Source organism: Podarcis cretensis, assembly GCF_951804945.1.
Source record: "Podarcis cretensis genome assembly, chromosome: 1".
NCBI lineage: Eukaryota > Metazoa > Chordata > Lepidosauria > Squamata > Lacertidae > Podarcis > Podarcis cretensis.
In genome coordinates this window covers 120,507,147-120,534,072 of record NC_137170.1, presented here as the reverse complement: position 1 = coordinate 120,534,072, position 26,926 = coordinate 120,507,147, and the positions used below count along the sequence as shown (strand labels likewise).

At 44.5% G+C, this 26,926-nt stretch overlaps 1 protein-coding gene across 9 annotated transcripts in view; it reads left to right on the top strand.

Annotated features, from left to right (window-relative positions):
- METAP1D (methionyl aminopeptidase type 1D, mitochondrial) overlaps window positions 1-24,519 on the top strand; it is a gene marked incomplete at its 5' end in the record, with an annotated part of 101,110 nt that extends 76,591 nt beyond the window's left edge. For 5 of the 9 annotated variants that reach the window (XM_079981308.1, XM_079981305.1, XM_079981311.1 and 2 more), the window contains 4 exons: window positions 18,311-18,408; window positions 22,338-22,385; window positions 23,716-23,794; window positions 24,002-24,519. In XM_079981308.1, coding sequence (XP_079837434.1) covers window positions 18,311-18,408; window positions 22,338-22,385; window positions 23,716-23,794; window positions 24,002-24,080 — 304 coding nt within the window. In that variant the 3' untranslated portion in view covers window positions 24,081-24,519. The other 4 variants (XM_079981306.1, XM_079981307.1, XM_079981310.1 and 1 more) reach the window with 4 other exon arrangements.
- Between the last annotated feature and the right edge of the window lie 2,407 nt (window positions 24,520-26,926).

Below are 26,926 nucleotides of genomic sequence, written 5' to 3'. Positions count from 1 at the left end.
TCCCTTTCTCCCCCACCCCACCCCCTCTGTATGAATCTTCAAATACTTTAAGAGAAATAAGAAAAGAGAGCAGGAAAATATCAGTTTGATGTATTTATAGCTTTAAAAATATTGTAACAGAGTCTGAATCAAACTTTAGTAAAACCACTTTGGGTTATATCCGAGAAGCTTTTATTGAAGACTTTGTATAAAATTGTGTTTTTGACAGTTTTAAATTATAGGCTAACTAGCCTGGGGAAAAAGGATAGTGTCTATCTGTTCTTTCATAGGAAATGTTGAATCAGACCCCTACTGGGAAAAGAAATTTAATGCATATCTCACTATCTTACTGTCCATGAATGTAATAGAAGTGAATTCAAAATGTAGTTTTATTTTTGCAAATGGGATGAGTCGATGGATGCAGCTCCATATTTTTGAACACCTAGGGTTCAACAAATTTACTGGTGGTGCTCTTGCATTTTAACAAAATTTATTCTCGAGTCGAAGGGGGCACAGAAGACGAGATTCTTATTCAAGCATTCTCTCGAGCGCTGCATTCATGGCTGTGTCTAAAGGGCATGTCAGCCTTTGATTCTCTCTGAGAGGTAATTATCCTTTTCCTGTCACGGAACAACAAATGATAGCTAACTACAGAGGAACATTTGCAGTAGTCACATTCATCAACTGCAGGGGGAAAAAAATTCAATTTAATTGTGCAACACAGCTGCACATAGGCTTTTTGAGCATTGCTGTTGTTCTCCCTGTCTTGCTATTCCTCCCTACCAGATCTATTTTTTAAACTTTTTTTCCCCTCCCTGCTTATTTTTCCCCCTCTTCCACCTCCCCCCCACCCCCATTTTTTTTTATATATATTTTTTGTCTCTTCTTCCATTTTTACTCTCTGTACTTTCTTGTTAAAGTAATTTTCCTTTGTGGCTCTCGTTCTTTTTTTCCCCTCTCCCCCCCCCCCATTGAAGGCTATGAATGTAGAAAATTATCACAATTACTCATATAATTGAGCCTCTTTGTAGCAAGTGCAACTCCAGTACCCTTTCTCCATCATGAAAATGGTTTCATTATAGGGTTTTTCATATTCTCTGACACCATCTACACAGAGGAAAAGGCGTGCAGATGAGATGTACTAGGAATAGGGTAGATCAGGAAGGTCACAGTGGGAATAATTAGCTCTGCTATGGAAAGAGCATCTAGGCCTTTTACCGCTACATAAATGTACTGTCCGTGGCTTTTAGTCACAAAAAAACTTACTAACAAATGGAGCTCCCGCCTACTACTTTGAAAAAAAGATTTGTATCAACACTACAATTTTCCATCATTAAGACTAATAACACAGAGCCTAGTATACATCAAGGGGAATAAAAAGAAAAATCTCACATTCAAGTGGCGACTGGGTGCTGACCTTTGTTCCCCGTTTTTTTTGTGTACGACTTAACTCTTTACAAAAAGAGAGCCACACGCCACACCAACATGCAGGTGAACTCCAGCCAGTGCTAGCAAAAGTAGCAGCATTCACTTGGAAAAATCTGATAAATCTCCGCGCAGGGTAATGCATTTCATTAGATTCACCGCATTAAGTCTAGCTGTATTTTTTTTTTTTTTTAAGGATAAAGAGAAGAGCAGAATTGAAAGTGACATTGCCCTCTCTCTCCCCCCCCCCTTCTTTTTTTGCCTTTCCCCTCCTCTCAATGTTGATGCAGAGGTCAGTATTTCACCGCATGTAAATGCGTATGCAAAGCTCAGTTGAAAAGCAAATTAATTTGGATTGGTCGCAGTCACAATCACATCCAGAATAACAGACCCCCGATCATCTGTGCTCCTACCTATTGTCTGTTTTGAATATGCTGGTTTTGCTCAACCAAGGCTTTTCCCGGCCTATTGCAATGTTGCATATGTAGGCTTTGTCACTGTATATTCATGTAAACAAGATGAGAGTTTGGTGGGGGAAATATATTGATTTATTCCTTGCCGGCATTATAGGAGAGACCTATCAAGATTTGAATGTGTGTCCTTCTTTCCACAAATGTGCTTGGTATGCTTACAGCGTGTATTTTGAGATTCCACAGAAAACACATTATGTTAATACATTGGATGCATTTGAATGGATTCTGTAATCCAGAACGTTCTTCGATTCTGGGACCAGAACTCAAAGAACTGTAGCGTATCTTATAGGAAGTCTATTCCGAGAAATGGATATATTTACAAAAATTATTTAGCAGATTGGTTTCCTTTGACTAGGCAATTACTAACCTACTTTTATTCCGTCCATTTAAGTTGACCGCCAGAATTCAGATGAAGTGTAATGACTGGATTTGAATGATCTTTATGTACACCTTCTGCGAGTTTTCTGTTAAAAAAACCTCTGTAAGTTAGTTTCTAAAGCAGCGAGGCATGTTCCCTGGAAGTCGTTACTTAGATCTAAACAAATGAATGCAAACATAGTTGTAGTTAAATCAAGCCAATTTCAAACTTGTAGTTAAAATTACCGAGATAAGAGTATCAATAAATGGTTTTAAAATGTTTTAACTTATAAATATATGTTTTGATATTAACTTAGAACAATACAAAGGCAGACTTTAAAAAAAGAAATCTGTTTCTATCAGATTATGCACATTTAAACAATAAGTGGCTCAGGCAAAATAAGTCATTTTAATGTCATCTGTGATAGATTTTCTTTGACAGCTACTGTAAATTACAATTACACTGCTTCTCCCTGCATTTGAAAGTAAGCATTGCAATAAATTATCTTTTATTTCAATCCATCATGTCTGCCTTTCAGAAACAGAGCACCTTAAATAAAAGTTCAGCTCTATTGTAAGAAAAATATAGTAATTTGTGATAGTTTGAAACTAAAAATGTACCTTTCTTTAAGGAGAAAGCCCTAAATTGTGGGCTTTCAAAAAATATTACTAATTATACTTCATAGTTCATTGTCATTAGAGGGAATCCCTGAACTTGTGTATTTTCTTAAGTCTAGAACTGCTGCTTAAGGAAAATAGTTTAAATTCTCCCGGGAGCATTATGTAATCAACCGGGTAAACCATTGTGATACTGTTGGAAAAAAATCCATAATCCAACATATAGGTTCCAAAGTCGGGTTGCATCTATCTTGGCAAAATTATGCCCTTTCCACCTCGATCAGTGCTGATTAACAGGGCAAACGGGTTGCATTTGGCGAGGCGGCCCCTTTTCAGTGCTTCTGAATCAGAAATAAAACTGACGTCTTTGTGCATTCGTTTGTTAGCAGTTGCTTCCTGTCTCTCAGGTTCTGTAGCCATGGTTTGGTTCCCTGCCACACACTTGATTCCCACCACACACACCCTCACCTTGTGTTATGTCTCTTCTGAGAATTACGCAATTTTGCATTTGACAGTTGTGAGCCTGGCTGTTTCTAAATAAGCACCTTTCCTCCCTGTTCCCTCCACACGAGATTAGTAACACACATCTAGCAAGCCTGCAGAGATGCACAATTATGCAAAACGTAAAAGAAGGTGGAATTCTGCAAACTTGGACCAGGTCGGAGGGCGAAAGGATAGGGGTCATCAGATCTTAACAAGGGACTATAGACTTCCGTCCAGGAGACACAGGTTTCTGTGCAGAACTCCTAGTACAGCCGCATAAACTGTAGTCAGAACACTTGCTCTGCTTTTTCATCATAAAGCTAGTTTGCGCAGTCCTTTCAGTTGGGTGCGAAGGTGGGCTCTTAGCTTTCCTAGTTCTGTGCTTCCGTGGAGAAACATGCCATGTGAACTGGTGGTTCATGGCTGTCGTCAGCTTTGTTACCGTAGCAGCAATCCACACACACACACACACCCGGCAAAAAAAATTTTTAGCTGCAAATATAGGAAATTTGGCTAACTCCACATGTGCTGTTTGAGCATGTACCCAAGCAACCTTCATGTGGGCAGAAAACGTACTGCGTGGGCTGGCATAAACTTCATATGCTGCTTGCAGCGCAGAATATACAAGTTCCATGTGCTTCAGGTGTGCTTGTTTCTCACTTGCTACGAAAACCTTGCGCCAACAATGCCTTGGCTCACATTGCAGCCATCTCCGTAGGCTAGGCTAGGCTTTAGGTCGAGACTAAGTCAAAATAGATTTGAAGGTAACATGCATTCTGCTGTAGTGCTCTGTAAGAGCTATTATTTTCGTGGGCGGAAGGGTATTTAAAATCTGCAAAGAGTGACATCATACTATACCATTTCCGAATCAAGGGTTGGGGGCAGGGGCTGTCACATATATGACAGCTTCTCCTATGTGTAAAGCTGATGTTCTAGGATAGAGTTTGCCATACATCCAGATTTTCTTGGACATTACCAGGATTTCAAAGGCAGAAATAACGTCCGGGGGTGTTTCTGTAATGTGAAGCTTTGTCCTGGATCTTAGGCAAGTTAATTGAAAAAGTGTTTTTTCGCATTTTTGTAAAAAAAAACCCAAAAACTCAACTACTTTCTGATTTTTCGTAAAAAAACAACTTTCCGGGTGTTCTGGTTTTTACTTTCTGAAATATGGCAACCGTATTCTAGGAAGAAGTCTTCTAGATGAAGTTTCCCCCCTACAAGTGCAACATTCAGTTCAATCTTGCTAAAGGGGTGCTTGTATAGAAACAGTGTGCTGGAAATATTGAGGTGGTGTGGTTGAAGGAAACAGTTGTCCAAGTTTGCACACTTGAATTGCCCTTTTGCACTCCTTGCTTCAGAGGAAAGGTCTTGTGTATCCAAGTGGTTCAAATCCATTTCCTAACTGTTGTCCTCTTCCATTCTCCCAAGTCTGCCCCACAATATTCAGGCTTTCTCAGTTGGAAAGACACTGAGTCCATAACAGAATCAGAGCACCAGATCTTTCTGTGTTCTTCCAGGCCATAAACACCTTCTCTCCCAGCTTTATTGACTAATCTTCTCCTAGCTGCTACTTTTTATTTCAGCTGAGAAAAGAAGGCAAGGAGGTAATTGTGAATCTTTGTCGCTACCTACTTCAGTCAAGATTTCTTTCACCCGGTTCATTGTTGAGGGGTTACAAGTTCAGCATCTCTTCCCAAAGTTTTCCTTCAAAATACTTCGCACCTTGAACATCTAGACTCCGGTGGCTCGCTAGGGTCACACAAAATTTTGCAGGGAGAAAAAGCTTTCTGGGGCATAGCTTTTTGTCATTTGACTTTCAAGCCCCAAACCAATTTTCCTGATGCCATCCCAGGAGAAACATTTTGGAGAATGCTCTCGTCCTTTCTCTTTCTGTGGCACGTCAATGACACTTGCTGTCACTGTTCTTTTTACTGGATCCCAAGTGAAGAAAGGGGAGATGGTTGGCCTTTTATCTTTCAACATCTCCTCTCTAGTCTTCACTGTGGATAGGTGAATATGCTAGTTTTGTTTTCTCTCTGTTTCTCATTTTCCCCATCTTTTGGTATGGATTTGGTACGATTTTTGCAACATTGTGAATTCAGAAAGAAAGAAAGAAAGAAAGAAAGAAAGAAAGAAAGAAAGTCCTCAAGGAAACGTGTCAGCATTTCAATCCATATACCTCCTAATACACACATTTTTCTTTGTTTGGAGAACCACATCCTAAAATTCATGTATATTTTTTCAGGAAGCGTAAATTAAACAGGATTGCACTAAAAGGCGAACAGAAGCAAACTGTCTCCCATCCCTTGTTGTCACTTATGCTTCTAGAACACAGAGCAGTGTGCGATTTCAAAGTGTGCTGTGAGAGGCCTTTTCCCCACAATTGTAGCTCTACAGCTCTGCCTCTCCCCCATGCGTTGTTGTTGTTGTTGTTATTATCTTTAAATGCTGGCTTTCGCATGTCCACTAACTGACAAAAGGGCCTTGGGGCCTAATGTACATTAAAAATAGTTGGGTTTTGTCCTAGGAAATTTGGGTTCAGGTTTTCAGTTCATCCATGCTTTTGCTGGTTGGCTTTGGGTAAAGAAATGGCTTTTAGCATCTATTCCAACATCTGCAAAATTGGAAAAAGCTAAGCATCTTGCAGAACTAGGCTTGCAAAGTGCCATTGTATCTTTACGAAGCACCATAATGCCAGAGCCATTGGCAGAACTGTGTGCAAAAAAATTATTGAAGTGCAAAGTCATGAAGGAAGGAAAATGAAGAAGAAACCTAGTTTGTGCTGTTGATTAGCTTAAACAGATACTGGCCTTTGAAATAAATGTTACGTTCAGTTGAATTTCGCAGTGCTGATTTGCCTTCTTTCTAAAAGGAGAGGTGCTGGATGATTTGTGTAGTCATCTCTGCCTACCACCTAAATTTATTTGTGTTTTAAAAAATGATTGGTTGCCTTGATATAGGAGTATGCAAAGTGATAACACAAAATAAAAGTAAAAGAAGGTTAAAAAAAAATGGGAAGAGAAAGCTATCTAGAAATTTACTGCACCATCATTTTTTAAATTGGGTGGTGAAGTGGCTTGGCAGGCACCTCTATAAGAAAGACGACATGGAGCGCACTGAGCACACTGCAAGGTCTACCGGTAATTTCTTTATAAGGTGTGGAACATGGAATGTGGTCTTTCCTAAAAAGACCAAAGAGTCCGAAGAAGTCCTTAGGCAAGAAAGTGCTCTTACAGACTGGTCCATCAGCAGCTCTACATCCTGCCGAGTTAACCAAGTACAACTCCTTATCAGAAGTTACAATCTCATATCAAAGCATCTTAGCTCAAATAGCATCTTGCCCAGAACTCCAGTATGATATGAAGCAGGAAAAAACTCAAGGACTTTGCTCACACAGCTCTCCTGGGACAACTATTTAACCTTGGCTTTAAGATATCTGTGGATGGAGATACCCCCACATCCTTAAGCCAACCTCTGATGCTGCAACCACTACTCTTCTGGACATAAGGTTCTTTATTAATGTCCGGTTTAAATCTTTTTACCTTCAATTTGGGCTCATCATTATTTGTCTTGTGTGGTTACAGTGGACAAAGAGCTGCTGACCCTGATTCTGCTTCATTAAGGCAACTTTTCTATCTGAGCGTAGTTATCAAATAAGGCACAATCATGAATTTTCTGCTATGAAATTGATAGTAGGCAATTTATGAACACAGTAGCCAGGGTGGTTTGAAGGTTGATTATGGTGTGTTTATAAATGTTGGGGTTGCTGTGTGTGTGGAACAAGGTCCACTCGTGCAAAGGAGCTTGTCCCTTCTCCTCTCCCCCAAGCCCCTCATACCCCTAAATATGTTCTGGGAGTTTGAGGGGGGGCAAGAAGAAGCGTAGTGGGTGGGTGGGGAGTCTTATTGCATGACCAGACCTTGTTCCCTACACTTGATACCCCACTTAGCACTATGGTGAATTCCACCCATGGAATTGTACTAAGTTGTCTCCTTAGTACAAGAACATCTGCCTATGCCAGGGGTCTCTCTTCTCTTCTCTTCTCTTCCCATATTCCCTCACCTGCACACATCTGTTCTGTGTTACCACCACCACCACCACCCAATACTCCAGAGCAGATTTGGGCCACACACCACAAGGGCAGAAAGAAGAGGAAGTCCTGACTTCACTCTAATAGGACAACTTGGTTGGATGCTACCATAGATGGGGAAGGGTCCAGTGCCAACATGGACATGGTGCCTGCAAGTGGACTCCCATAGGCTCAATAAGCCTTGTTTTCTCCCCACACCACACATACACTTGCACACAGGCAACACACCAGGGCATTACAGTAAATGAGAGGGGCCTGCCCATGCCTCGGTCCAGTATATCTGAAGGAGCGTCTCCACCCCCATCGTTCTACCCGGACACCGAGGTCCAGCGCCGAGGGCCTTCTGGCGGTTCCCTCACTGCGAGAGGCCAAGTTACAGGGAACCAGGCAGAGGGCCTTCTCGGTAGTGGCGCCCGCCCTGTGGAACACCCTCCCACCAGATGTCAAAAAGGACAACAACTACCAAACTTTTAGAAGACATCTGAAGGCAGCCCTGTTTAGGGAAGCTTTTAATGTTTGATGTATCACTGTATTCTAAGATTTGGTTGGAAGCTGCCCAGAGTGGCTGGGGAAGCCCAGCCAGATGGGCAGGGTATAAATAATAAATTATTATTATTATTATTATTATTATTATTATTATGCCACCCAGGTCCTTGGGCATCTTTCCAATCTGCAGGATGAAATTCATTCAGACTCCATGTCAGAGAATAAAGAAGGATTGTGGCTCTATAGAGCCTAGTGGGAATTTTCTGTCTTTAGTACAGGCACAATAGGATTAGACTATGTCTGTAATATGCTCAAGGTCCAGGGTGACTAACAGCCTTTAACATATATAAGGTAAGATCAGTGGGTGACAGTTTTTTCTACAGACCTTTCCCCCACCTCACCCTTTGGCTTTGATGGCATGCGCCCCCTTTTAAGACAGCAGGGGTGCTGTCTTAATTGCACATTAAGAATAACATAAACCCAGAATCTTTGGGCATACAGAATATGGGGATGGTTTAACATCGCGGTTTCTGCGCAAAGGTTGTACACACATCAGATTTCTCTATTCGGATTACATTTCCCTTAAGCTTTCATTACTGCTGTTCTGTCCGTTAAATGTCAGACTAGCAATGACCTATGTGTCTTGGTCTGCCTGAGCCCAGTGCAGTTAAAGTTCTTAAGATGAACCCACTCTTGTCCCAAAATAAAATAAAAAAAGATGGGAAGGTTTTGTTTGAATGCAAGTAACACCCAAAAGATTTGGTCAGGGATAAGCTTGCACAAACATTTGGAACCCAACTGCAAACTACAATAGAAGAAAAAGATGAGTCAGATCTCGTCTTTCCAACAGGGGAGAGCAGACAAGGATTGTTTTCTAAGGTAAGCCAAGGAGGGAAAATGTGTCCCTCTTCAGTCAGGTGTAATTTGCAGCACAGTTGCACAGCATGAGACCTCACTTAGGCAGATGCCCATCTCTCTATTGTCAGCATAGATGCTGCATGGGATCCGCACCTCAGAAGTGTACTACACTGGTGGTTTGACTATTTATACATTAACTTCTGCTCACTGCTGACTCGCAACCGGCTTGTAAAGTAGGCAAGCTCTTAGTGGTGGTTCTGTGGTCCGTCAGAACTGTGTGTTGTTACTCTTGGGCTTTAGAGAACCTGAATTCATTTCTCTGGGGAGCTGTGAATAGGAATATGAACAACCCACCCGTTGAGAGGATGATTTTTAGAACCGTGAAGCACCCAAAAGTTTCAGTTGGTAGGTCTCACAATGAAAAAAGAAACTATTGGTTTTAATGCATTCCACGACCCCTTTAAGATGGGTTAATGGAGGGGTCATCATCCCTTTTCGGCCCATGGCATATTTGAAAATCAGAGAAACTGCCATGGTAAAGGTAAATGACCCCTGGACAGCTAGGTCTAGTCAAAGGCAGCTATGGGATGCGGCTTTCCTCTCGATTCAGGCTGAGGGAGCCGGTGTTTGTGTACAGACAGCTTTCCCAGTCATGTGGCTAGCATGACTAAACCGCTACTGGTGCACAGAGGACTGTGAGATGTGCCAGCACGCACGGAAACGCCGTTTATCTTCCCGCTGCACCTGTACCTATTTATCTACTTGCACTGGCGTGCTTTCGAACTGCTAGGTTGGCAGGAGCTGGGGCAGAGCAACGGGAGCTCACTCTGTTGCGAGGTTTCGAACTGCCGACCTGATCGGCAAGCCCAAGAGGCTCAGGAGTTTAGACCACAGCGCCACCCGCTCCCCTTAAACTGCCATGGATATCCTACACAGCCCACAACCATGCACACACTGCAACCTATTCTGTTGGTTGCAAAATTATTATTAGGAGTAGGAGTAGGAGTAGTAGTGGTAGTAGTATACCGCCGTATACCTGTAGATCTAAGGGCGGTTCACAAGATAAAATTCCAATATGAAAAACACAAAATACATAATAAAAATAAGAACAGAAACAAACCAGTAATCCCCCCCTTCCACAACACATTTAAAAGGGCATCGGATGTCAATCAGCCCAAGGCATGGTTAAAGAGGCAAATCAAAATGGCCCTTGAATACTTTATTTCAAGTCTAATCTCAGCAAAGGGAGGGGGGACACTGTGGGCACTGGGGAAGGCTTCTTTGGGGGGCACATGCCCCTGTGGGCACCACTTTGGCCAACCCTGGCTTAGAGCCATTTGGCACTGAGCTCAGGAATGCTGACTTCCCAGCTGTTTTGTGCCTCACATCCTGTGTGTCCCATGGCGAAAGACACGTCAAATAAATCTTCCTGCAGAAACCAACACTGAAAGCTACTAGAATATTCGCCAAACGTCCATGAAATCACAGCAGGAAATAAAAAATGTGGTGGGTGTATGTTTGTTGTACCTACTCTTCCCCCATTGCCTATTCACATGCCCTAATCACAACCTCCCATTCTGCCATTTGTACACAGACACCCCACATTATTCTCGTACTCTTATGTCTAATAGCTTCTCACCAATACAATAGTTGTAGCTCCTTGTGTGCAGGACACACAGGCGCTGATGAGCTAAGGGCAAATTCCATATAAATTTTACAACATTTTTAAAAAAGCATTTTCATAGCATTTTTAAAAATCTGTGTAGATCCAGCCTATATCAGTTTCCAACAACAGAATACAGCCCCACCTGTAAGTTCTTCATGCTAGCAGCTTAGCTTGTTAGCAGTCAGTAAGAAGCATTATTGGCATGCGGTACAATTATGTCTGCTCATTGTTTTATGTTATTGTGAGCCACTTTGAGCTCAGTGTTGTTCAGAAAAGCAGAATACAAATACTAAGTCAAAGCATATAAGCATTCTGCTACATCACAGACCTTCAGGCAGTAACAAGGCATAGGGCATCTTTGCAATGAAATAAAACCAGGCTTCTGTCTTGCAGCCAGTAGGGAGATTTGTGTGGTTTTACTTCCAGTGTATGTTGACTTTGGTTTTTTTTTTGGGGGGGGGGCAGATTTGTTAGGCTATAATATGTAGTGATTGGAAAACCACCACTTGCAGAAATCTGGCATCTAGCTAACTCTTAAAGAATACAAGATAAAGGATGATGTCTGAAGCATTTGCAGCCTTCCACGCCCCATGAAAACTCCTCTGTATTTGGTAGCTGTAAGGGAATCTGCGAAGAGGCAGAGGCTTTTGCATATTTGTGACATATTTGTCTGAACAGAGTGAGAGTAATGCTTCCTGTCGAGACAAATTGATTTTATTTATTAAAGATGCTGAAACAATTGTTGAGAGAGGCAGTGTAGAAAAGTAAACCCGAGCAGCAGCAACAAAAAGGTCCAACGTTTGAAGAACATGTGTCCTCCAGAGCTGCTTTTCTGCTCCGAAAATCCAACACCCCCCCAAAAAAAATTAGTGCAGCCTTAGTCTACATTTTTGATCTAGAAACCCCATGCTTCATTTGCTCCCAGACATCTGCTTTCCACAGCTCCCTTTCCCCTTGTCTTCTACCCACGCACTCAGTATGAGGGTGTGGCTGATTTTGCTTTCTCTTTGACTTTCCTTTCTTCATATCTCCATTTCCCATTGTTTCTTTCACTCCACGCTTTCCTGACTACAGTGGTACCTCAGGTTAAGAACTGAATTCGTTCTGGAGGTCCGTTCTTAACCTGAAACTGTTCTTAACCTGAAGCACCACTTTAGCTAATGGAGCCTCCCGCTGCTGCCACACCCCTGGCACACAATTTCTGTTCTCATCCTGAAGCAAAGTTCTTAACCTGAGGTACTATTTCTGGGTTAGCGGAGTCTGTAACTTGAAGCGTCTGTAACCTGAAGCGTCTGTAACCCGAGGTACCACTGTATTTTGTGTCTCTTTCTCCAGTGCCCTTCTAACATTTCTGTCCCCCTCCCCTCTTCTCCCATTGGAAGCCTGCTCTGATCTTAAAATGTTGTGAGACTTTTTCAGAACTCCACCTCACAGTATCCTTTCCTCTCTGCCTTTCATGATGTTGTCTCCGTCTCTTTCCTCAGCTTCTTGTTCATTGCCTGCTTTGCACATGCCTCCTCAGCCAGCTTGTCTCCAAGCTCCCAGCTTCCCTACTTCCTGAGATTTCTTCCCGCTTCTCACCCTGGCACACAAAACGTCTCCTATCCCTGGGGCCAGTGTGCGGTTTAATCCCAGCCAAACTAGCAACCATCCCTTCCCTCATAGAAGCAGAACTGCAAACATGGACAGCTTTGCTCTCCCAGCATCTAGAAGGTTTGTAAACAATATTCCATGCTATCACACTGGCTCAGCCAATCGGTATCAGAGGCTTCACTGGCAGAAACACAATGCAGTATGGATATGCAATATACTGTATTGTTGTCACCTTTCACAATATTACATCCAATAATATCAAAGTTCTACTGTTCTGAATGGGCATTTCAGACATGCATTAGAAACTCTGCCCAAATGAATGGATTACACATTTACATCCTTAGATGATCCTCTACTGACTAGTGATGATGATTAGAAGCCCATGCTTTAGCCAGCTATTTTGCATTGATTGATTTAAATAGTGTATATAACAGACTATATTCTGAATGAAAATACAATGTTGGGGAATTTAAAAAAAATTACATTTAAATTTTTATTTTAACAAAGTAATAAAAATGAATAAAAATGTGCACCCCACCCCTGAGACGATTCCATTATAACTATCCAACCTCCCAAAATTTCAACACCTCTTGTGATGGTTTGAACCCTTTCCGTTTTAACGGTACAAATTCTACAAATACCTTCCCTATCTCCTCAAAATAATTTCTCCTGCATATTCCCTGTCTTACCCTAATAGCACATGTTAATTTATCATTAATAGCTCTATCCCACACCTCTTTATACAATTCTTCCACTTTATATTCATCTTGCCCCTTCCACTTCCTAGCTATCATAACTCGTGCAGCTTGTCAATAAATTTGTGAGCAAGTCCTCCATAGCCTGTGAACCTTCCATCCATATTGTAAATCAATAACAATGCTACCTCTGGACTTTTGGCCAGCTTTAACCCAGTGATTGGGACGCGGGTGGGGCTGTGGGTAAAACCTCAGCGCCTAGGACTTGCCGATCGCATGGTCGGCAGTTCGAATCCCCGCAGCGGGGTGAGCTCCCGTCGTTCGGTCCCAGCTCCTGCCCACCTAACAGTTCGAAAGCACCCTTAAGTGCAAGTAGATAAATAGGTACCGCTTTATAGTGGGAAGGTAAACGGCGTTTCCGTGTGCTGTTCTGGTACCGGTTCGCCAGAGCTGGTCACGCTGGCCACGTGACCCGGAAGTGTCTGCGGACAGCGCTGGCTCCCGGCCTCTAGAGTGAGATGAGTGCACAACCCTAGAGTCTGTCAAGACTGGCCCATACGGGCAGGGGTACCTTTATCTTTACCTTAACCCAGTGATTTCTGTTATCTCCTTAAACACCCTTTGCCAAAAAAAATTGTACATATTTACACCCCCACCACATGTGAACATAAGTCCCCTCCGACATAGTACCAAATATTCCTTGTTTATTTGATTTAATCTTACTGGTGTTAAATACCATCTTCATACTAACTTACAGTAATTTTCTTTTATCCTTATAGACAACATTTTCTACGTTCATTTCTCTTACATTTCCCCCCAGCTTTGACTATTTACCTGCCCACACCTCTTTCTACTAATATTTTATCAATTTCACTGGTTTCCCCTTTTTAAACTATATTTTCTTCTTTAGCTCCCTTTTTTATAATCTCCCCCCCCAAAAAAATTGTTTTGTATATTCTTGGCATTTCTTGTTTTCCCTTCACCACTTCTTTGTTCATTGCTCCAGTTATTTTACTTCCTGATAGAGTTCCTCTTATTTGTTCTTTGCTTCTCATTTTCTCCACCCATTCCTTTATTTTAAGTATTTTCTTCTCTTTCGCTTCTTTTTCAATTTCCTTTTTAAAATTTACTGGGAAGGGGTGGGGTGGGGGGTAACTTCTGTTGCTGCTTTAGAGTAAAGCATGAAAAAGACAGTCTCCATTAGTGTCTCAAGATAAGCAGGAAGAAAAAGTCAGGCAAACCCAAATAGAAAATTGATTAAATTATTTTGGCACCAGCAAGCACACACTTGGAGAAAAGCAGAGATATATACAAAGGCTTAGTGCTTCAAGGAGGGGGGGAATAATGAATCGCTTGTTCTTATCTCTTTTTTTCTGTTCATTTTTATGTGTTAAGTGAGAAAACTGTTAACTTCCTAGCTTCTCATTTCTACTGCTCTTTTCGGTGACTCTAGTGAAACAATTGCGTTTTTTAAAAAAAACACCTCTCAAATCCTAGTGAGATTTTTTTATTTTTTGGGGGGAAAAAGAAAAGAAAAATCTTTTAACTTCCATGTTCCTGCTTCTTTGTGTCATTACTTAACTCCCTGTGAGTATTTAGGAGATCCATAAAGACATTTGAGCTATCATACATTTGAGATCTATACTCTGCTGTGCTCCAGAATCAAACAAAATACTGTAATAGCTAAAGATTTTTTTTGTTGGTGTGGTAGGCAAGCAGTAGCTAATCTATAGGGCCTGTTCAAAAAAAAAAAAAAATCCATTCAAGGTGTTATCTGTGAGCAACATTAAAAGTTATTGACCTAGTTCTTCACTCTCCCACTTTCCAGCTCTGGGGTGCCATTCACTGTAATGGCAGCGCTATTGTAGTGGCAGCACATTCTTGAGCAATGGGGCAAATGTGTGGGCAGATGCAACAAAAGCTCCATGTAAATAGACCCAGAGGAAGGAATCAAGTCCTCACCTTCGTGGGCAGAAAGGGCGATTTATTTGAAATAAAACTGGCAAGTATAGTCAACTTTTTTCAAAATAAAATAAATGTAGCTTCTTTAAATGCCTCGACCCTTGGGCTTCTGCTAAGCTCATAAACTGTGTGGAAATCAAAGCCCCTGTGTGAGAGACAGGGAAGGGGAAATCTCAAAGGGTGAGAGGCAGGGAGAAGAGAGGGGCACCCCCACGTGAGAGCAAGGAGGATACCCCCTTTTCTGGATGGGTCAAAAGTTAAGATATGTTTGTGAGAGAGGATCCTGTATTTTTCTGTCTCTTCTATCTTTTCTTTGTTCTTTTATTCTCTTATTTGTGTGTGTGTGTGTGTGACTAGCTTGTCTTATATTGTACTGTGAAAAGTGTTAATTGATATATACAATGTTACCTCGGTTTTCGAACATCTCCATTGACGAACATTTCGGAACTCGAACACCGAAAACCCAGAAGTAAGGGCTTCCATTTTCGAAAACACGCCTTGGAAGTTGAACGGCTTCCGCTTAGCGTTTCTCAATTTTCTCAATTAAATTTGCAGACTGCCCTTTGCACCTTGGTTTTCGAACGTTTCAGAACTCAAACGGTCTTCCAGAATGAATTACGTTCGAAAACTGAGGTACCGTGTGTGTGTGTGTGTGTGCGCGCGTGCGCGTGTGTGTGTTATCACATGCCCACTGCAAATAACACAGGATGGTGGCTCTGTTAAAAGAGATAATTGCAATATTTCCACATCAAAAGTATATCCGTGGCAGAGTTTATGAATGCAGTCTCTCATGCCTTCCATATACACGCTGACATACTACTGTGCTCATTTCAAGAGTAAAAGGTAAAGATAAAGGACCCCTGGATGGTTATGTCCAGTCAAAATCGACTATGGGGTGTGGCACTCATCTCGCTTTCAGGCTGAGGGAGCCAGTGTTTGTCCAGGTCACGTGGCCAGCATGACTAAACTGCTGCTGGCGCAATGGAACACCATAACAGAAACCAGAGCGCACGGAAACACCGTTTACCTTCCTGCCACAGTGGTACCTATTTATCTACTTGCACTGGCGTGCTTTCGAACTGCTAGGTTGGCAGAAGCTGGGACAGAGCAACGGGAGCTCACGCCGTCGTACAGATTTGAACTGCTGACCTTCCAATTGGCAAGCCCAAGAGGTTCAGTGGTTTATACCACAGCACCATCCACGTCTGTGTTGTAGGAAACTACAGCAGCCATTTGTTGTCTCTATGGTGATGTAATGCATCTCTTAAGTGAGGCTTTTGTGGAGCGGGAATTGGAGTAAGTGGGAACCTAGACTTTCATCCAATCCACTTTTATTCCATGAAGTTCCCGTTTAAGTGGTGATGGTGGTATTCTTAAATTCCAGGAAAAGTGCCCAAAGAGTCTTCTGACTGAAGACCTCCGTCTCTCTTCTGCAAAACATGTCAGCCATCTGCCATGTATAAAAATAGGGAAATGTGAAAATATATTTCACGCTGATTAGGCACTGCAGCCCAGTGGCGGAGCTTCATGCTCCGGCACTGGGGGGGCGGAGAGCAGGTGGGGGCAGGGCTGCTGCGTGTCCTGGGGGCAGGGCGCGCCTCCTGGGGTGGGGCACGTTGCCTGCAGGGGCATGGCACGGGCAGGGGGGCAGCTGCGATGGCACCCTACTGGGATTGCGCTGCCGGGGGCGGTGCGCTCCCCCTGCACTCCTCTTCCTCCGCCAGTGCTGCAGCCCAAACACTGAAATGAGGACAGCAGCGAACTCTGGAGAACCTTGAGTTTTGCAGAACTATTTAAAAATCCTTTAAAAAAAAAAAAATAGCAAAATAGTCCTCTACCCCTTTCCTTAAAAACACAATATAATAGAGCAAGGAGTCAATTGGTTTGGCTTGAACTCTGAAATGAAGTACTCCTGTTACAAGGTGAAAATATACTGCAACATTTCATCTATGTTCTATAGCCAGATTAAATACCCTTTGACACAGTATGTTTCACTTCCAAGAGCCATGCTTAGTTCAGATGCTTCTCTTGAACTAACGGCATTTGCCAGTAGTTACTCCTTTTACTCCTGGCCTGTTGTAATGGACGATACAAGTTTACCCAAGTACCCGGTATAAAAGATCCCTCAAACCACCCTCACTGAACCGGGTTTTTTTGTGGGTTGTAAACCACAGAGCCTAGGGCTTGCTGATCAGAAGGTCAGCGGTTTGAATCCCCGTGACGGGGTGAGCTCCCGTTGCTCGGTCCCTGCTCCTGCCAACCTAGCAGTTCGAAAGCACGTCAAAGTGCAAGTAGATAAATAGGTACCACTCTGGTGGGAAGGTAAACGGTGTTTCCGTGCGCTGGTTCGCCAGAAGTGGCTCAGTCATGCTGGCCACATGACCCGGAAGCTGTACGCCGGCACCCTCGGTCAATGAAGCGAGATGAGCGCCGCAACCCCAGAGTCGGCCATGACTGGACCTAATGGTCAGGGGTCCCTTTAGCTTGTATCTTAATGCTGTGGAAACTGAAGCTCGTTAGCAAATTGCCAGCCTGTGCAAATTTGTGTTCTACTCTGGGAAAATATTGACCTTTCTATTAAAATATATATATTAATTTACCGGTGTCAACTCCACTGTAAACTTGGCAGCTTAAAAGTGCTTGGGAATGCAACCTAAAGATTTTGTCCACTCGGCAATTGTGGTGGCTGCATTGTTCTGTCCAAATGCATTAAAATGGCACCTGAGGAGAGAGGTGCTCAACCATGCCTATTTGCTGTGATGACGGCCTTCGGGGAGAGTAACAATTTGGTTTTTATTAATATCAGATGTACTCTCGGAGTCGAAAGAGCTTGCTTGGGGAGGGGCAATGGCTTCATTTTAAGGCAGGCTCCTTTGTGTGCTGAAGGGCACACATTAAGTCTCCAATTAAAAGGATCTCAGCAGACCCTGGAGAGCTGGTTGCTGGTTGGAACTGATGCTACTGAGCTAGATGGAACCAATGGGCTGACTCAATACAAGGGAGCATCACATCGGGGGCTATCAGAATAGCATTTTTGCCCCCTCCCAATATGTGCCTGGTTTTTTAGAAGAAATGATTTGGGGTTTGTCTTTCAGCTTGGCACTAATGCTCACACGGATCTGATGCTTGGTAGAACTTTAAAAAGCATTGCCTGCTTAGTTCCCCTATGCCCAGTCCCAAGATAAACATTACTTTGCTTTTAAAGGGTCGTCTGGTTTTTTAGTACCAGGTTTACCCTATGAAAGGAAGATTCCTCTCTTGTCTTCCGAAGCCCCAAAGCTCACCGTTGAAGTTACCCACCTTATTGTGTCTTCCTGGGGCAGAGAGCCTTTTATGGGAGGTCATGATCTTTTTAAAGGCAGTGTTTGCTATTCTGTAGGTAAGCACATGGGAAGCACATTGGAAATGAAATGTGACAGAATGGTTACATTGCTAAAAAAACGCCCTTTAACCTGCACTGAACTTGCAGCACTGAAATTTACTGAACCGGGGGAAGTCCCTAATGGGTTAATTGAAACAAGCGTGAATACGTATCTGAAGAGATTTAATGTTTGATTCATTCTTTGAATTCTGGAGTGTCTTTTTCTTTCCTATTAAATGCTTTCACTTTTGCTCTCCTTTAAAGCCATATAGCCTGTCAGAATGATTTACGAGTGTGCCCCTACTTCGTTGGGCATGGGATAGGATCTTACTTCCACGGCCACCCGGAAGTTTGGCATCATGGTAAGAAGGTTCCTCCATCATCGGTTCAGGAGCCTTGCACTTGAGTGTTCACATGCAGGAGATGTGCTCCTCCTTTCCAGCTTAAAAAAGAAGAAGGGGGGGAATGCTAGTGGGAAATAGTCTTAAAACAGCCCCAAGTAGCATGGCCAGTAGCCAGGAATGATGGATGTTGTAGTCCAACCACATTACCACATTACCTAAGAGGAAAAGCTGAAGTCTGCACTCGTCACGTCCGGCACAATTGCCACAAGCCTGCATGTATCAAAAGACAATGGGGATTGCTTGCAGGAGTGTTCTTGAGGAGTAGTCTAAGACCCTTGAGTCCTGTCTCTTTTGTGCTGGGCCCTATATCTCCTACCCTTCCCTGCCCTTATTTGTATACATGTTTATTTCACATAAAGGGACTCCCAGCCTTGCTGCAAAGCTCAGCCACCTGAATGTGCTCAGAGAGACCTGATCTTGCATCGATACATATAAATTAGCATGTGCCCATTTTCATAATGGGCCTGTACCCTGAATCTTTTTAAATATCTAGCAGCACCCCTGGCTGAGCGAGACTGTTAAAATTACAACAAAACACAAACCCCGGATGCATTACTGATCTCAACAGTTTCCAGAGTTGCCTTTTGTTTGATGTTCTCCCTGTTAGGATGTAGTTCCATTCCACCTTAAAAGGGTACAGGCATGACGTTTGTGTATCACATGCCTGTTTACTTCCAGCTCTTGCTGGGAACCTCCGTTGCATGTAGCATGTACATGTGATACACAAACGTCATGCCTGTACCCTTTTAAGGTGGAATGGAACTACATCCTAACACTCCCCACCTCCAAACAGACTCCAGTTCCCATCAGCCACAGCCAACATAATCAGTAGCCAGGAATTATGGGAGTTTTACTCCATAACATCTGATTTCTGAGTATGCCCCCTACTTGGTTGGTCATGGATCAGAGCCGTCTTTCCCATTGGTGTTAGTGGTTCGTTGCGCCAGGACGCCGGCTTCTCAGGGGTGCCCTAGTGAGTGGGGGAGCTGCGCAGCTTTGCCGGCACCCTCCCCTTTCCCTGCACACCCGCCAGCTGTGCCCTGCCAACTATATGGCTGGCAGGCATGCAGCTTCCCTCCCCAGCCTCTGCATCTGCTAAAGATGGTCCTGGTCATTGTCCTCCTCCTGCTTTGCGCCCAGATAGCATGACCGCCAGCATGTTTTCCTGCTTGATCGCTGCCACCATGCTGGGGATCGGGGCGGTGGGAGAGGCAGAGGACATTTTCCACCACCCCCTCCCTTGTTTTGGAGTTGCCAGGGGGGGCGCCGGATATGCTTGAGATGGCCCTGCATGGGATTGGATCTTACTTCCACGGCCACCTGGATGTTTGACATCATGGTAAGAAGGCCCTTCCATTAGCTACCCCTGCTTTAGACTGAAGGGATATCTACTGTTGGGAGTTAGTTTGGTTGTGGGGGATGTTGTGCGGTTGTTTTAAGATCTTGATGTGTTGCAAGACTATAGGGCAGCGTGGTCAACGTGCCTTCCAGATAATTGTTTGATAACAACATGACCAATGATTAGGAACTGAAGTCCAATAACATTGGGACTACCCCAAGTCTCACTACCTTCTGGAAAACGTGGGCTGAAGGATTTTCTTACGTATAAAGTCATCACGATCTTTTACTGCACTGAAGCTGCTCGAGTCAGCTTTACCATTCCCATCTATCCTTCTAAACAGGCTGGTGTGGAGAGTTTGCAGAGACATGTTGAATTCCCAGTGACCACAGCATCAAGGGAGGACTTTGGGATCACAGCTGAAACACACAGCTTTTGTGTTGCCCTTTAGAGGCTGCCCATTGTTTAACTGAAAGCTGTGGCAGGGTGACATTTCGAAGGCAGCGTATTTAGCCTCCCTTTCTGCAGATAGGACTTGAGTGTTTTGGTTGCAAAGAGGGAGCCTCTCCTGGAGTGCCAAGCTGAAGTGCTTTTGCTCTCCCTGATGCATCTTCTGAAATAAGCTGTTGCTTACAAAAGTTCGTGCCGCAACCAATCTGTTGTTGGCATCTGTCTGTCTGAAGAGACAATGGAGTGCGCCTCCAGGGGTGAAGTCAGACCACTGTGTTAGCAGCAGCAAAGTGACCTCCCCTGAGTGCAAGCCTGGGCAGTGTGTATAGAGGTCCTGAGCTACCCAGAGAACAAGCCTCCCCTCTCAGCCTCGCTGATGTGGTCCAAATGAAAGCAGAGCAATAGGTTTGGCACCAGCTTTGCTGCAGGAGTTACCAGAAGGAGGCATGCAAACCACCATCCAACTATCTTAGGGACTCCACTCTCAATTTGTGTAAGGTTTACTCCTTAGCCTTCTCTTCTCTGGAAGATATCTCACAAGGCAGGAGAGGTTTAGGATCAGAATTTTCCTTCTCCTAGGTGGGCTATCTTCCCAAGTGGATGAGCCCCACCTGCCCCTTACTTTCCTCTCCATTACGTGCACAAACTGCCTTCTTCTTGACCATTGGACCCACTATGGGCTAAGTTCACCCTTAACACTGGGCTCTCTGAAATTAGAGTGGAGCTTTGAGGATAATCTGAATTGAACCCTGCCCAGTAATTCAGTATCATTTGACAAATAAGAGCCAGGATTTAGGGTCTGGGTGTGTCTGCCCTCCCCCCCAAGTAGACTCCGGTTCCTGTCGCTATTGCCCTTAGAATCATAGAGTTGGAAGAGGCTCCTTGACTTTTTAAGCTGAACTGAGAAAGGACGACACAAGATTTTCCAAGGTGAGATTCTTACTGACGTTGGAGTAGTGGAAGAAGCAGATCAGAAGCTCCAACTTTTCTTTGATGCAGAGTGACACTCACTTCCTTTGTTGTGGTCTCCCCTCCAGATAGAATTGTGAATCAACTTTGTGCAGCAGCAAAACCATGCCCAGGGCTCAGTGTTGTTAATAAAAGTCAACTCCTGGCGATCGCCCCAACCTCACCCTTTTGGTTACATGGGCACTTAGAAAGCAAAGAGCTAGGACAGAAATGGGCAGGGGTGGGGGTTAGGAGGGGAACCCAGAATTCGACCCTCACAATCCAAATTGATATCACACACAGAGAGAGAAACAGAAGGGAGGAGAAGACAATCCCATGTTCCAGCAGTTTTACACATTGCTCCAAAGCAGGTCCTATCGCTTTACATACTTCCAGCTGAAGGTGCTGAGGGAGAAACCAGGTGTTGGTACAATGAGAACCTACACCAGGTGCATTTCGGATGTTGGACTTCAGATCCCATAATCCATGACCATTGGGGCTGTGCTGGTGAGAGCTACAATATCCGGAGGGCTCCACGTTGCCTACCCCTGTTGTTAGTGCCTCCTTATAATTCAGAAATGCTTCTGTTTGCTTTTGCTTTAAGGGAAACAAAACTTAGAGGTTGGACAATGATTGCTTTTGATTTGATTAGATTTTTAAAAAAAAGAGAAATCAAAGTGTTTCTCCACTTTCAGTTTTAAAAAATAATAATTCTGAAACATGGTGGGGTGGGGTTAAGTTAAAAACTCACAGAGTTGCAAAGCAGCCTGAATTTATTTTCTTCCTGATCTCCTCTCCCCCCCCCCACCTCTTTCTGCATCACTGATATCCACCAGCTAAAGGGGGTTAACTCTGCCTTTGGTGACCAGGGTAACAAACCTTTGGTGACCAGGGTTGCAACAACTGAAGGCTCAAATTGGGCTGCAATGTCTCAAATTGGGAATAATTCGCTATATGGGCAGGATGGAGAGCGATTTGGACCTTTTTGAGGAATGGGTGAGGTGTGCTTCGTTTTCAGGCCACCACTACCTCAAATACTAAAAAGAAACTCCGCTCCCCAAAAAGGATTGCAGATATACTCTTCTGAGGGCGGGCGCGCAATGTCCCCCTTGTATTTGAAACGCTTCTCTTTTTTTTCTCCACTCCACAGAGAACGAAAGCGATTTGTTAATGCAAGAGGGCATGGCGTTCACAATAGGTTAGTTGCGGTTTGTATCGAAAAGGGGAGCCACCTTCTATTCGGATTGACTCAAAATCGCCAGGTTTTTGTTTTGAAGGCATTCGGTGCGTTCCCCTGGCCCCGGTCTACATAGCTTGCTTACTTGTACTGGGTATATGATTTTTTTTAATTCCACCTCTCCCCAACCCTCCAGTTTTAGCCCCGATCCAGCCAGAGTGAGTTGCAACCAGTCACTGTCGCACCCTCGGAGCCTCTTACTGTTACCGATGTGCGCGCATTAATCCTCGGAAGTAAAACGAAGTTTACGCAGCGCGTTGCTCCCCTGCCCATATAGAACCGCAGAGCTATAGAGTTAGAAAGGGGTTCCACAGGATCATCCAGCCCAACCCCCCTGCGATGCTGGAATCTCAACTCCTTAAAGACCCTCCCAAGAAGGAGAGTTCACCACCACCTCCGCAGGGAGTCCCTCTTCCCTAGATGAGTGTTTACCCTCCCAACAGCCCTGCAGGGTTGGTCGTTTCGACGGAAGTGCGTGGAACAAATCAAGCGGGGAAGAGAGGAGGGGAAGAGATGGAAATTCCTCAGTCCATCAAAATGACAGATGTGACTTTTGCTTTGGCAAGCCACGCGGTTTGAGGAGCTGGGTTTGCCGCAAGAGCGCAATCTAAAGTCTCTGTGCGTGTGTCCCCCACCCCAAAAAAATGCAATGTTAATCACCCTTCTTTCTCTCTCTCTGGGAACGATTATGCCCTTTATTGTAGACCCAGGAGCTGCTACTCCCTCGTTTTGAGCTCTGCTGAGTTCTGAGTAGCCAGGCAGCAGCCCTCGCCTTGGCGACTGAGCTTCATCCTAAATACCAATCATAGGGGGCGAAGGGGGGAAAAATGTGTTCCGCGCTCACGGCGCGCCTAAATGGCGCGGCAATTAGAGGAAAATAAGAAAATTGTTGTTTTGCTGATTTAATGAACATTTTAAAGCCTGCTCTTAAAGGGGGGGGGGGAAACAACTAATATTTCTATCCTATCTGCTGTTTGGAGGAGAGTGGCTGGCGCTTGGGCTGTTATGATCCATGGGGATCTTAATTAAAGCTTGATTAAAATGCCCTTCTTCGCACTTTAAAAACAGAAGACACCCAAGTTCAAGCCTGAAGGTTGCCTCTTTCTCCTCCTCAGTTCAGGGGCTGCTTTCTTTGGTTTTATTTTTAGGCTGTTTCCAATGAGGTGGGGGACGGGGAACGCACAGTAAAAATAAAATATCGGGCATTTTGTCTGGGTCCGGAATAGATTTGGCTTGCAGGCCAGTGGACAAACTCTTACCTCGTTTCTGTTTTATTTTTGCTACATGGCAGAACCAATCCTCATGGAAGGATCTTACGAATTTAAAATCCTAAAGGACAAATGGACCGCAGTATCCGTGGACAATCAAAGGTGCCTACTTTTCTTTTTTTAAAAAAGTTGTACAGTAGTTTGTTGTTTAGTTTTAAATCGGTTTTATATCTCTCTGGCTAAGGGAAAGAGCGCAAGTTGCCTCCTTGAGTGGTTTTCTTTCGAAATTATATATCTCTCCGCCAGTAAATAAAGCTCGGTTACTCTTTGGCCCCTTGGCCACTTACTGCGTCTGCTTGTGTGTTTCAGATCTGCCCAGTTCGAGCACACCGTCGTTATTACTTCGAGAGGAGCAGAAATCCTGACCCAAGTAGCCGGGGAGAGTTAAGGCGCAGCTGGGCACGCGTGGCGAGGAAAACTCGCCGGACAGAGCCAGGGAGGAGGAGGAGCGCGAGGAAAGCGCCCCAACTTGGAGGCGACTCCAGGGGACCCTCAAGAGGAGACGCTCCAACGCATCGGATTTATTTCTTGGATCAGGCCCAACGAGCTGGGTGGAATCTGGCGAGGCCAGAGGGAAAGTTGCCATGGGGAACGGTCCCCTAAAAGACAAGAAAGGAGGCGGGGGAGGAAGAAGATGATGATGATTCTCATTTCTCTTCCAGCAGAGAGATGCTGGACAAAGACGCAGAGCTCAGCGCCTCAATTTCCCAAATGCAATTGAGCATCGCTCTCGTTTGCTCAAAGAGCCGAACTCTGCAGCAGGATTTTCCCCACCACCCTCCATATTTATCTCCTTCTTAAATTAATTTAACTTCTTGGCACTATAACGTCTCCTCCCGCTCCTTCACTCCCTTAGATTTGGCGCTTGGCAGCTGTGACATCTAAACACGGGTGTGTGTGTGTGTGTGTCGCGTTTCTTCCAGGTTTAGAGTTATCTTCTGCGTGTTTCCAGAGTTTGACGTATGTAGGGAGTGTGCACAGGCACTCTCCGCGGAGAAAAAGCCAACCCTGTATAGGGACCTATATAGGGTAAAACCACTTTCCGGAAAGAACAAAAGCAACAAAAATACAACAACTTTAAAACAAAACAAGCGCTTTTGTTCTTGTAGACGCGTTCTGGGTACAACAATCGCGTTTTGGGGGTTTTTCGTTGCTTTCAAAAAACTGCTGTGACTTTTTAGAAACGATTTATAAAACGTTCACTGATTATTATTTTTACCCCAAATATTTGAAAGCAGCTCTCTGCTTGCCTTTTGCGGGGAGGTGGGTGAGGGCTAATAATCCTCCCTTTTCCTAGCTTTTAGGTGGGAAGCTGGTCTAGTAAACATACCTTTCTTCCTCCTTTTCAGTTCTGCTTTTAGGAGGACATTGTGTTTTGCCTTCGTTTTGTGTGTGTGTGAATTTGCACAGGGCGGCCTTCTGCTCCCAGATGGGCAGCCTCACATGCTGGGAAGAGATTTGTTTATTTGTATTGGGTAGGTTGGCTGGAGAGGGGTGGGGAAGGGAGAATGGGGAGGGGGGAAGAGACTGTCCTCTGATCTGCCCGCCTCAGAATCAAATCTCCAGCTGCCCCCAAACCCCAAGCTGAGAGCCCAAAGGAGGAAGGAAGGGGTTTGATGATCTGCAATTAGGTGCTTCCTAATCACGCCGCCTGAATGCAGAAAAGGAAGCGTTTTGAGATTCAAATCGGGTTCCAAAAAAAAAAAGGAGCAAAAAAGCGAGAGGGTGCTTTGACGGCTGACACACACCCGCTTCGAGGATCAAGCGCCCCCCTGGACTGTCTTGGCTGGCAGCCCTCGGGAGATGAAAAGGGCTCTTCAAGAGAGGGCTCTCCCCCGGCACATATGCACACGCGCGCCCTGCCCGGCCAGACTAGGGCGCACAGCAGCCTTTGCTGCCTGCCGGAGAGGTGCGGGCGACAGCTCCGCTGCCCTTTCAAAGGCGGCGTGTGCGCGGCTGTGTGCGGTGGCCGCCGAGAGGCCCGGGACATTTCCGCTGTGGTTTTGTTTGGGTGTTTGCTGCTGCAGCCTGAGTCCTTGCAAAGTGACAGCTTTTATTTATTTTTTCCTTTTGCAATGGGCTGGGGTTTTAAGGCAGCTTGCAACTCTTAGAGACAGAGATAGAGAGAGAATTGGGTGTGGAACCTTGGCGAGGCATTTGCAAACAAAAAAAAAAAGAGGAAATAAACCAACAACAACAGTAGCCCGCCAATCTGTCTGGGTTGCCCCAGCCACTCTGGGCGGCTTCCAACATCTATAAAAACATAATAAAACAATAAACATTAAAAGGCTTCCCTATACAGGACTGTCTTTTCAGACCAAACACCACTTCTCACAACTCCTTAGAATGGAGCTTCAAGGCCAAGTGGGACCTTCCGAGCTGTAAAAATATTAACTCGAGTTGATTTGCCGCCGCCAGATTAAACGAGCAAGCCTCCCCTGCCCAACGCAGACGCGTGGTGAGCCTTGCGCCTCTCAGACACTGCCTCTCAGCCTAAACTACTTCGGGGGGTTGTTGTGAGGTTACAGTTGGGGGAGGGGGAGACCCGCCTAGGCCACCTCCAGCTCCCTGGGGGAAAGGTGGGGTAAGAAATGAGATAAGAAGTAAACAAATGTAACCGTCAGGCTACGGTGGGATTGCGTCCCATCTGCGCGCCTCGGAGCGCAATCCTGTACTGAACACACTTACTCGAATAGAAACCCCTGGGTGTTCAATGGGGCTTCTTTGCCAGGGAAGTGGGTATAGGATTTCCCCCTAGCGCGCGCAAAGGGGGCATCAGCCCCAAGGGGACTTAATTGGGAGTTATGGGTCTGATTTGGGGGCTACTATGATCCTGTAAACAACTTTAAACAGACGGAAGTTTCGCTAAATCTAGTTGTGCCCAAAAGAAGTAAGCCCTCGTGAGTTCTCAATGGGATATCATCAGCTAAATGCGTATAGGATTGCATCGTTTATGAACTGAAAATGAAAGACCGATGTTTAAGGATAAGGATTGCTGTTTAATAGTTTAATGCTGGGTGGGGAAAGGAGAGAAAACTCTTTTAAGTAACCCGACTCAAAAGCTCTGGAATCAATAAGAGCTGAGTTTAAAGAGAGGCCAGAGTCTCTGCTTCTGCCTTCAGTGGGTACAAGCCAGCCAGAGCTGCGCGCTTTGACACCCCATCCTAGTCCAAGGGTTAGGCACGTCTCCCATTCCATTGGAATCAGTGGGACATACAAGAACTTACTGTGCGG